This window comes from Mus pahari, chromosome 4, assembly GCF_900095145.1.
Source record: "Mus pahari chromosome 4, PAHARI_EIJ_v1.1, whole genome shotgun sequence".
NCBI classification, from domain to species: domain Eukaryota; kingdom Metazoa; phylum Chordata; class Mammalia; order Rodentia; family Muridae; genus Mus; species Mus pahari.
The window spans coordinates 46,115,632-46,127,234 of NC_034593.1; the positions used below are offsets into that span (position 1 = coordinate 46,115,632).

An 11,603-nucleotide genomic window follows, 5' to 3' on the forward strand; every position below is an offset into this window, starting at 1 on the left:
CTTGCTTCTTGGTCATGATGTTTGTGCAGGAATAGACACCCTGACTAAGACAGGTGGCAAGCACTTCACTGACTGCACCATCCCTGAACCTTATAAATATCTTTCCAGGAAAGTTAGGTCTTTTTAAATGAATCCTAAATCTACTAATTTTCATCAGAATTTTTAAACATGAATTTTTCTCTGAAATTCCAGTTTCTAGTACAGTTTTTACTTTAGTATATACGATGATTGTTTTTTCTATGTGGAGTGTTTTTTACCATGACATAACGTACCCTACACATGTCACTTAGGGCTCTAAACTACAGACTCTCCAACAGCAGCACTGCCAGTCCTCCTGCCTCTTCTGCAGAGTTGTCAGCACGAGCCTTTTAGTTACTTTCAGTCCTGGAATATGGCTGTGATGATTAATGTCGATTGTCTGCTTGGCAGGACCTGGAGTCCCCTGGGCAGGAGTCTCAGTGAGGACTATCTAAATTAGGCTGCGCTGTGGGTGTGCCTGCTAGAAATCTTACCTGGGTTAACTGTGAGAAGACCCACATTGAATCTGGGCAATGCCATTTCATAGGGTGGGGATGGATATGTATATTCATTGCTCTCTTCTGACTATGGATTGCATCTGGCCAGCTGTTTCAAATCCCTATCAGAGCAGACAGTACCAGCTGGGCGGTGGTGATGCGTGCCTTTAATCCTAGCACTTGGGAGGCAGAGGCAGGTGGATTTCTGAGTTTGAAGCCAGCCTGGTCTACAAAGTGAGTTCCAGGATAGCCAGGGCTACACTGAGAAATCCTGTCTCGAAAATAAAATAAAAAAAAGCAGACAGTACCTTTAACTGTGATTTAAAACAAACCCTTTCTCTATTAACTTGATTCTGTCAGAGTATTCTATCAGGAAAAGAAACTGAGACAGTAATATAGCGGGCATCTCTGGTATCAGAACTGTTCATCCGTTTTTGTTAGGGATCACCTGAAGAACTCAGGACAGATGGCAACTGCAGCAGGCGAGCCTACAGGCTCTGGAAGCTGACTTCCCGGGTGAATGGAACTCAGGAGTTATAGCAAATGTGCGCTGTGAAACGCAGGGCTACATGACTTACAAGTCATGCACAAAACATACATGCACATCTATGGCATATGCCTAGAGCAAGCTTACGTCAGAAAAGCATGCTGCCCAAAGTGGTGCTCATCCTAAAAGGAAGAAATAAATTCCTGTTTGTGTGTGCTGGAGACTGTGCATGTGTGTGTTAGTATATGAATAGGTGCGTGTGTTTGCAAGTGTGCATAAATGTATAGGTGTCTCAGTGACTGAATGTATGAATTTGAGTATGTACTAGTGTATATTGATGTGTATGAGTGTTTACTTGTACATACATGAGACTATCAGTGTATGTGTAAGTGCAGAGTGTATGTATGAGTGTGGATACGTTTATCACACTCATCTGTGTATGTGAATGTGCTTGAGTATGTGTATACCTGTGTGAATGTATATGAATATTTGTGAGTTTGTGTATGTGTGTGTTCATGTGTGTGACTGTGTCTGAGTGTGCATGTGAATGTGTGTGTGTGCAAGCTGGGCAGTGCCAGGGACGGAACACAGAACTGCATGCACACCAGGCAAGCATTCTACTACTGCTCCAACTGGAGCTGTTCTCTTGAAAAACATAAACTAGCCGGGTGTGGTGGCGCACGCCTTTAATCCCAGCACTCGGGAGGCAGAGGCAGGCAGATTTCTGAGTTCGAGGCCAGCCTGGTCTACAGAGTGAGTTCCAGGACAGCCAGGGCTATACAGAGAAACCCTGTCTCGAAAAAAAACAAACAAACAAACAAACAAAAACAAAAAAAACATAAACTGAGGTTTCATGAGTCTCCTGCAGAGGAATAACACAAAGAAATCCTAGTTATCATCTCAGGAAAAAGCATAAGTTTAGAGCAGGAACCACGGTAGTACAAAGTCTGTACTTCACAGCCTGACTTCACATCTGTCGCCACCCCTGCTTCTCTGCCAGAATAGGAACCAAACTCTGAAAATAAAGAAATTCTAAATTGGTGACGGGACTGAGGCCTGATGGAAGATTCCAGTACACGGTAAATCCTGGGAGAACTCATAAAAGGAGCACACAGTCAGGAGATGTGATTGGGCTCCAACTGAATGTCATGAGAGCAAAGCTGTCACCTAGGACCTCACCACCACACGGTAAGCCACAGCCAGCCCTGCCCAAGGAAACCCCACTTGAAATGTCTTGTTACACACTTACCATTACAGCCTTCAGTGCCACAGAATCTAGGTTGGGCATATTGGCTAAAGAACCCTGTAAGAAAGTTATAAAAATGGTTCATTAGAAGATTACCCATGTTCAGAAAATCACATAATTGTCTCCAAAGAAAAGAGGCTTCTCGTAACTGCAGGAAGAATAGGGAGGGCTGTAATTGAGGAGCAAAGTCACAAGTTATCAACAACGGAAACACCACTGCCCTTGAGATGTACTCAGAGCAAGGAAAGGAAAGTGACAAGCACTTGGAGGCTGTAGCCAGGTGTGGAGGCTGCAGCCAGGTGTGGAGGCTGTAGCCAGGTGTGGAGGCTGCGGCCGGCTGTGGAGGCTACGGCCAGGTGTGGAGGCTGCGGCCAGGTGTGGAGGCTGCGGCCAGCTGTGGAGGCTGCGGCCAGCTGTGGAGGCTATGGCAAGCTGTGGAGGCTGCAGCCAGGTGTGGAGGCTGCAGCCAGGTATGGAGGCTGCAGCCAGGTGTGGAGGCTGCGGCCAGCTGTGGAGGCTGCTGCCCTCTAAGCGAGCAGAGAACAGCGAAGAAGTGGTTGACCTGCCAATCCATTTCAGCAAAACTCAAGAACAAACACTGCTAATTCTTTGCTTAATTTTAAGGCAGGATGGCCACTTTGTGTTAGGGTTTCCCACCACCCCAGGACCTATTAGTATTGGGGTTCTGTTCTTTTCTGATCTGCTATTAGATGGAGGATATTACTTGTGAGGTAATTCATACATTCATTTGGCTGAAAATAAAACGAGACTTTAAAAATCCATTAGTATGAACATTGTATATACTTTGTAACACCAGTTTCTCTGTCTTCACATCTTGTGACACTAATTCCTAAATATTCTCATTACTTCTCACCAAGAATTATTCTCATTTTCAGGCGTTCTCCTAGCCCTGACAGTCACTGTGCTCAGCCTGTCTCAGAGCAGGACATGAACACAGAAGACAGCTAGTCTATAGCAGGGTCACAATTAAAATCTGGATTCATCTCTAGAAACCGCCCGGGGCTGCCCCTTTGTCAGGTCAAGTGGTACGCACCTGATCCGGTTTATGTTGCTGGATAGTGTTGTAGATGTAGCTCAAGCCAACTCTAGTTAAAACGTACGAGGCTTGCTCATTGATAAGAGTGTCCAGATGGGCTTCAATCTAAAATAAAGCATAGCAGAAGAAGCACTGTAGAAGAGAACTATCCATAAGAGCAGAGCACCCTGGGCGGGCGGCCATCATGGACTCCACAGGCAGCCTCCATCCATCCGAAAATGCTGCTGCTTCCCTCAGTTCCAGTGCTGGCCACTAGCTAGGAAATATGGGTGCATGTTCTCTCAGCTGTTTCAAAAGCAGAACTCAGAAGTCATCACAACCATGTGAAATAAATTACTCAGGGAGAGCGAGGGGCTCTATGGCTACATCCTGAGCCTCCCTCCCTTCCCTGGACAGCCCCATCTCTGAAGAACCTTGGTGGGAATCAGTGTTGCCACTGAGAAATGGGGCACCTGCAGGAAAGCACCCCAATAAGAAGAAGCTGCTCTTTCCACTGCCAGGCTCCCCCTTCCCTTACACACCACGGAGCATCCCCAGTTTTACCAATCTGCCAACTACACAGAGCACCACCAACTCCCATCTCTGTGCTATGTCAAAGCCTGCCTAGTTCAAGCAACTCCAGCACCAGCATTCCTCCTACCAAGAAGCCTCCCACCTTCTTCTTTTTCATGTAAATACCCAAGGAAGTATAATTAAGAGTCCTTACTTCCTGGATTTACTGAAAACCTAAGAAAAATAATTCATCCAAATGTAATCGTTTAATGCAAGTGAAAAGGAAGACAGTGCTGACAGCCAAGCCAGTGAGCTGAAAAGAAAAAACAGAGAAAATATCAAAGAAACAAGACAAAGCAAACTGGAGGAGAGACCTATGATATAAAATGAAACAGAGATAGGATCTCCAGAGTGTAAGAGAGTAACACACGGAGAGATGACAGATAGACAGATAGACAGACTGAGTGAAAAGTTTTAATCTTTGAACTGAAATGGCTCTCAAATGTCTAGGATGGGAATAATCAGAAAAAAGAAATACCTAATATATTTTGGAGAAGTAGCTGAACCCAAAGAAAAATCCTTACAGGCTTCTAGGTGGAAAGACCCTGTTATTCCAGGAGGCTCAGACTTGCCCGGTCTTAGCAGTGGTGCTGCGGAAAGCTAGGTGACAGCGGGAGATGAGTGAGGCGATGGCAGGATCTGGATGGAGCCTCAACCCAACCTCACAAACTGTAGCTGGAGGACCCCATGAACCACGGTCTAGCTTTACCCCTGTATGTCTCTAAAGTATGTGTGCAGAGTCCAGCGCACATATCATACGTGGTGGGGAGCATACAGACTCTGGACAAACTAACAAACTCCATCTAACAGATATGGAACTTTGTGCCATGCAGAAAATGTACAGAACTCTGAAGACAAGCATGTAACTGCTGGTAATGCAAAATAATGAACATTTTAAGAAAATAGATCTGAGACAAGTGGCAGAGATTTGGGGTTGACTTAGTAACAAATATGCAAAACATATTTATGAAGTATGGAAATTAATCATTCTCCCTTACATGGCTCAGTTATCAGCACTAAGAAGAGGAGAGACTCCACGGAAGGCCATCTCCTGCCTCAGACTGTAGTGTAGGTCAAGTAGGTCAAAGTGACCATGACATAGGAGGACAAGGTTGTGAGGGAAGTGGGACACGGAGAGAGGACTAGAAGACACAGATAAGCATGAAGGGGCTGAGGGTGAAGCAGCAGGCAGCAGGAGTGGGGGGGGGGAGAAACAGAGGAGAGGGCAGTGCACATGCACACATGCACACGTGCAGATGCTATCCTGAAGCCCATTATTTGTGGACTAAGCTAAAAAGTATTAAAAACTGGATCCTCTCCAAAACCTTAAATGGCATACACCAGAATCTAGAGCTGCCAATGTACATTCCAAAAGAAATGAGTGTACAAATAGGTGAATGGGAGACACTAGTTCACAACTGTGCCTTTGTACAACAAATTCCAACATCATTAAGATGTTATTATTGATCATCCTCAAGTATTTTTAAAAGAGTTAGAAATTAGATAATTTACATATATCAAAAGCTACTTCTCAGAAAAACACAAAGCAACAAATCAATCTTTCTATATTCACTACTAAAGTGCTCGTGATTTCTGTAATAGAACATCCGGGGTCTTTGCTTCAGCCTTGTTCCCTTGAATGCTGCACTACCAGTCACTGCATCAGTACCAGAGCTGGAGTGTTAGGTAACTTACAGATGGCTCTGACTCAGCCACCATTCAGTCTTTGAGAGACACTTATGGGAACTGTGGCTTATGGGAACAGTGACTGTTAAAGAATCCATAGCGTTTGCCTGATGCTGCTTCTGTCCTCTGTAACACTCTGTACATAGTGCACTGCTGGAGAAATACAGCATACCATGGAACAAGGCATCGGCACAGCACTGAACATTCAAGTCCATCAGAGAGCTTCCTGATGCCATCCACGCTACAATCTCATCAAGTTCCTCACATTCTGGCATCTCTAAAACGGAAAACCAAAATTGTCTGTGTTTGTGTGCTCTCGAGCGCATGCAATCATGCATGCATGTGTGTTTATATCCTTTGGATAGACACCTTAAGGAATTCATGGAGTTAGGCCATTGATATTTGTCAAAAGCTGATATGCTGAAAAACAAAATCACAGAGAATCCACTTTCTAGCAAAATTCACCTGAAACTGAAGCATTTCTAGGCGCCTGTCTGTGAATTCGAACAGAGCCAGGGTTGTCTTCATCATGTACAGTGAGTTGACCATGAACGTGGCCATGTCAGCTGTGCCTAAATTGCTGGCTGACACTGTACACATCTGGAGGAGAGGATCCAGGACACAGGACAAAACCTACAAATGACAAGGAAATGGATTCTTTATTTCCTAATCAGGAGATGGTCCTGGATGTACAGCCTTTCAGAATTAAATGTAAAACTAACTGAAGATAGCCAGCTAACTTATAAACAAGTGCATGAAGGAGAGATTTAATAACAAAACCAGATAGCTTAAAAACAGGCATCACCAAATACTTTTAAAATCAAGAACTGATTTCATCTTGAAGAAAAATCAACACTAAAGGAATTGTCAAAGTGCATGGCCACTCACACCAGTGTGTGACAGAGTGTGCGTCAGAGGGGAGCAGGTACGCAGGGACTTACAAACTACCTGCACAAAGTCAGCCTGCCGAGCATCCAAGGGGACGACTGAAGAATCGTGTGACGCCAGAATGTCCCGCAGCAAAGTGAGGGTCTGACTCAGGGCAGAACTGGGTCCGAGGTCAGGTGGTGGGAGCTCAACCTGGACAAAAAGAACAGTTACCCACTGTCTGTGTACTCTTCAGGAATGTAAAACATGGAGGGCTCTTGATAAAAACGCAAATGTAACGTGACACCATGTCTAATATAGTCCAGACTCACAAGTTACCAACAGCTGGGTCTAAAGAATGTCACTCAGGGTGACAAGGCTTTGTCAGCCCAGCCAGGGCTAACATTACCACTTTCTATGTTAAAGCTCAAGATCTCGTGAGAAAAGCTGGTAGTCCCTTGAATTGTAGAATTATACATGTTACATACTGAAAAATAACCTAGTTTATTTTGGTTTTAGCCCAAGTTCTGACAATAAATAAATCCACACAGCAGCACAGGCCCCAACAGCGATGTCACTGAGAGTGATTACCACTCTCAGGGTTCAGGGTCCAGGGTGGGGCTCTTGGCTCCACTCTTCATTGAGAGGCACCAGAGGATTCCACAGGCTACTCACTTGGAAAAGGAGTTCTCAGGAAGCAAGAACCACTACAAATGTGAAAGATCGGCTTTAAATCCCGTATTGACCACGTACGGTCTATCACTGTGACCCTGGAAAGGCCGAGGCTGAGGTCTCTGAAGGCCAGGATGGAGGAGTTCCTGCACCCACTAATGAACAGAGCCCTGAGTCACTTCAGGAAGTGGAAGCCAGGCCTAACACAACACTGCTGCTCACAAGCACCACCAGGGGGCTCCTGGGAACCGACTTTTTAATTTTGTTTCTTTTTAATATTAAAAGGTCTTTTGCAAGTATGAGATTCTGCCTATGAAACTTTAAAAGAATATTGGAATAGTTAATATATAAGATTGTAAATGAAACAAAATTTGGCAATTAGAGGTCTTTGTTAAAAATTATACCCTTCTGTCAGGAAGACAGAAAGAGAAAATTTTAAATGTTAGGATTTAAGAACTTCTCATGCATAAAATAATTGACCTCAGTAGGATTGGGAGAGTGATCTACGAAAACCCTCCTTCTTTTGTAAAAGAAATATTAACAAGAAAATGCTATGAGACACATGAGCAAACAAAATATGGCCCATGACAGGAGACAAAAAAGCCAGCAGGAGCTCTCGCTGGTTGAGGCCAGGCAGTGGGATGACTTAAGACTTTAATATGCTCAGTGCCTAAGGAAATCATGTCTCAAGAACCACAGGAGAGACCAGAACAACGGCTGCCACACACAGGCACAGCTAAACAAAAATGAACTGAGATGAAAACCTGACTGCAGGGTTCAGTAACAAATGTGGCAGGCACAAAAACTGGCTAGTGAACCTGGAGAGGGGCCGACTGAGACCACGTGCTCCTCGGAGCAGAGAAATGGAAGGAAATGAGGAGGAACAGAGCCCCGTGAGACTCCAGCACCATCCACAGATTGCAAGTCCAGAAGAAACGACAACGAGGAGCAGGAGGATGTGAAGAAATAGATGACCTCCCAAATCTGATGAACACTGATCTGATTGGCCAAGCAGGTGACTGAATCCCAACATAAATCTACACTGGTCTCCATGGAGACAGAGCATAACTCAAAAGACAGAGAGGCTAGGGGATGGCTGGGTGAAGAGCCTGGCCCACTCTGCCCACAGTACCTGGATTCAATTCCTAGCACCCACATGGTCGCTTATAACCTTCTATAGCCCATTAAGATTAGCAACAAACGTTGTTAACAGTGTTACAGAATAACCAGAATGCATTAGATTACACATTCTTAATGGCTGGAAGAAGTAAAATAGTAGCCAAGAATTCTATTTTTTGGGAAAGGCATTATTAAAAAAAAAAGTGAGAGAAATTGAAACTATTAAGATAAACATATTTTTTCAGTATTTTTGTTTATACTTCCCTTTCCTCTTTGTGAATGAAAGACAACTACATGAAGGTATAATTATAAATTATGTTGGTGGACACGCAATGTAACACTGCTGTCTATGATAACAGGATAAGAAAGAACAGAGCTGTATAGGAAGGAGAAAGCAAAGTGCTAAAGAAATGGAGAGAAGGGAAAGAAAAGATGAACAGAAAACAGAGCAGCCTAACAAATTCAAGTGTGAGAAGAGTGCCATCCAGATGTGCATGGGCTACACACTCATCACAAGGCAGAGACTAACTACGACTTATTGTTTATCAAACCATGACCAAACTGTCTGTGATCTTCTAACAAGCCAAAAGTAAAAGGACAGAAGACAGAGATGCTCTGCAAATACTCGAGTGAAAGCCAGCACAGTCACATGGACACCGGGCAGGACACGGCAATGCAGACGGGTCACTACATAAAGGGCATTGTATGATAGTAACAAGATCAGTATGTGACAGAAGCTACAACAGTTACCTCCAAGGAAGCCCCTAGCAGCAGAACCCAAGTACGGAGGAGTAACTACTCCTGCTACAGAACTCTGCCCAACGTACACCGCCAGGCCAGACCCACCTCTTGGGTTCTGCTGTTTACTTACATTACATGGTGGTCTTTCTATCCCTTTCATAGTGTTTATGTATATGATACAGAAGACAAAGCGGCACCATTACAACATGAAACTATGAAACTGTTTGGAAATACTCTGTAAGAGCTCTAGGCTTCACTGTGTCACATCAGCTCTAATACATACAAGGCATACTTGGTAAATTCTGTATTTAAAAAAAAAATAAATTAAAATTTTTAGAAAACAAAGTAATGAACTCACCTTGAGATTGTTTTTTCTCACATTAGGGTAGAGTTATGCTAATGCTGGAAGATGAACTATGACCTGAGATTTAATAAACTTCCCCACCATGAACTTGAAAAGGAAAAAATATCACTAACGTCCAAACATGTAGTTCCCATTCGCACGCTGAAGCTCAGGGAGGCCAGGCGGACCCACCTTGTCCATCAGTTTATTCGCATGGAGACTCAAGCTACTGAAGAAGATCTTTTTGCTTAGCAAGTGCATTTCCTCAATTGTTGTCAGTAGAGTAGCTGCACTGTTTCCAACGATGCCACTAAAAGCAAACAGCATTCATTTCAGGAGGAAAAAAGCCAACAAAGTTCATCTCATGGAGCAGTCTTTAAAGAGATCTAAATCTGGAGGCCAGAGAGATGCACAGTACGTAAGACTGCATCTTTTCAAGCTTGAAGGTCTGAGTTTGAACCCCTAGCACCCACATAAGAGCCATATATGCCTACAGGTGCCTGCCACCCCAGCACTGGGGGCCGCAGGAGACCTCTGACCAGCCTAAAGGCAGGCTTCAGATTCTCAAGGGAATGAGGCAGACAGTGATGGATCTGACATTCTCCCCTGGCCTCAACATACAGGACAGGAACATGTCACACCCAGGCAAGCATGCATGTATACCACAGAGACATGGAAGGGGGGGAGGGGAGATACGGATTAATGACCTGGGCTACAATAATGACTTTGCAACAAAAACAAAAATAGACTTAAATAGGCGTGTGTGTGTGTGTGTGTGTGTGTGTGTGTTCTACAAACTAAAACTAAATACTCTAGGATTGTATAAAAATGTCAGTTTTCTTTTTGTTTGAGTGAGGGAGTTAGAAAGGGAAAGAAGCAAACTAAAGCTCGAGCACCCACAGCACGAGTCTGGGATGTGGACACTCGTGCATCAGTTAGGAAAGCTTCAGAGCTCAGAGGCGGGATCTGGATACACAGATGAGATGAGTGATACTGGGTTGGCAAGGGCTTTATAACTATTCCACATTTCTGGCTTCAGGCATTCTGGGTAAAGTTTAGTCAACCTGTACTAGGCTCCCAGTATTTCATAACACATTTCAGCAAGGCTGTGAGTCAGAACTGACATCTGTGACACGCAAACACTGTTTCCTCCAGCACAACAGCACATTCATCTTCATTACACAGCAAAGTCTGGTTTTAATTTTAAGAAAGACAATGAATAGCTCTTAGTGACTGGATAATTAGATTGCGTAATATTTAGTTCTTTTCATTAAAACTAGCTTATCCTATCAACAACATACCTAAAAACTATAGTTACTCAATTCTTTACAGCTGCTTAGAGACCAGTATATTTAGACTAACTGTGAATATCTGGTATTTTGAAACAATTAATTACATTAGCATATTTGGAAATTTCAATTTTCTATTAAAAAGATGATTCTTGGATCTATCCAAAGAGATTTCTCATTTTTGCAAGGAGAAAAGTATGCTTACGTATTTTGTTCACTGATATTCTGAAAGGAATTTTAATTTTAGTATTTTTTGCTAAGATACATTGCCTCAAATGTTGAGGTACACTGTGTGAAGTCGTGCCTCTGTCCTTCCTAACCTACCTAAGGCATTCTCTGACTGGCTTTAAAATTTGATCACCACTCCTAGGCAGAAGTGGAAGGTGGGACTTCCTGAGAGGGAGAAAGGAACTCTGGGAATGAGAAAGAGGAAAGGAGACATGGGAGAAGACAGACATGACTAAAGGCCTGGAATGGATAGCTAGCCATGTGGGTGGGTGGGGCTGGATCGTTCGGTTAACTTAGATGAGTTGGGTTAACTTGAAAATCTGCCCAGCTGAGGCCCAAGGCCTTGAAGTCTTAAAAGGTCTTTGTATGGTTATTTGGGGAAAAGTTAAAGAATAGTTGCCACTATATTAATTTCCAACGTGTGTGTGAGTGTTTGCAATCATGGAGAAGGGAGGAGAGAAGAGATGATGGCCCTAAGGCATGCCGGCACACTGACCATGCATGGTCTTACTCAGTGATACGCACAGTAGGAACAAGACTGTGTCCTGACTACAGACAAACAGCGCAGGGGGCACAGGCACAGTCACTGCTCATTGTTACCTGATGGTATGGTGGTAAAACTTGAGGAGGTTAGAAATTTTATATAACAAAACTGCCCCAGGTTCAGCAAGGATTACTTGTTCAATTCGAACCTATGAAAACATGAAGAAAACCTTAAACATTTCTTAAAACTATACCTTTTCTTCATTAATGATGGGATATATATATATATATATATATATATATATATATATATATATA

The 11,603-nt window shown here is 43.5% G+C and overlaps 1 protein-coding gene across 1 annotated transcript in view; it reads right to left on the reverse strand.

Moving 5' to 3' along the window:
* Cog6 (component of oligomeric golgi complex 6) overlaps positions 1-11,603 on the reverse strand; it is a 35,963-nt gene that overhangs the window by 6,073 nt on the left and 18,287 nt on the right. Inside the window, exons 12-17 of the mRNA XM_021195639.1 lie at positions 11,403-11,494; positions 9,478-9,595; positions 6,492-6,623; positions 6,009-6,176; positions 3,303-3,410; positions 2,252-2,305 (exon numbers count right to left, since the gene is read on the reverse strand). Of these exons, the coding sequence (XP_021051298.1) occupies positions 2,252-2,305; positions 3,303-3,410; positions 6,009-6,176; positions 6,492-6,623; positions 9,478-9,595; positions 11,403-11,494 (672 nt within the window). The remainder of the gene's footprint in view (positions 1-2,251; positions 2,306-3,302; positions 3,411-6,008; positions 6,177-6,491; positions 6,624-9,477; positions 9,596-11,402; positions 11,495-11,603) is intronic.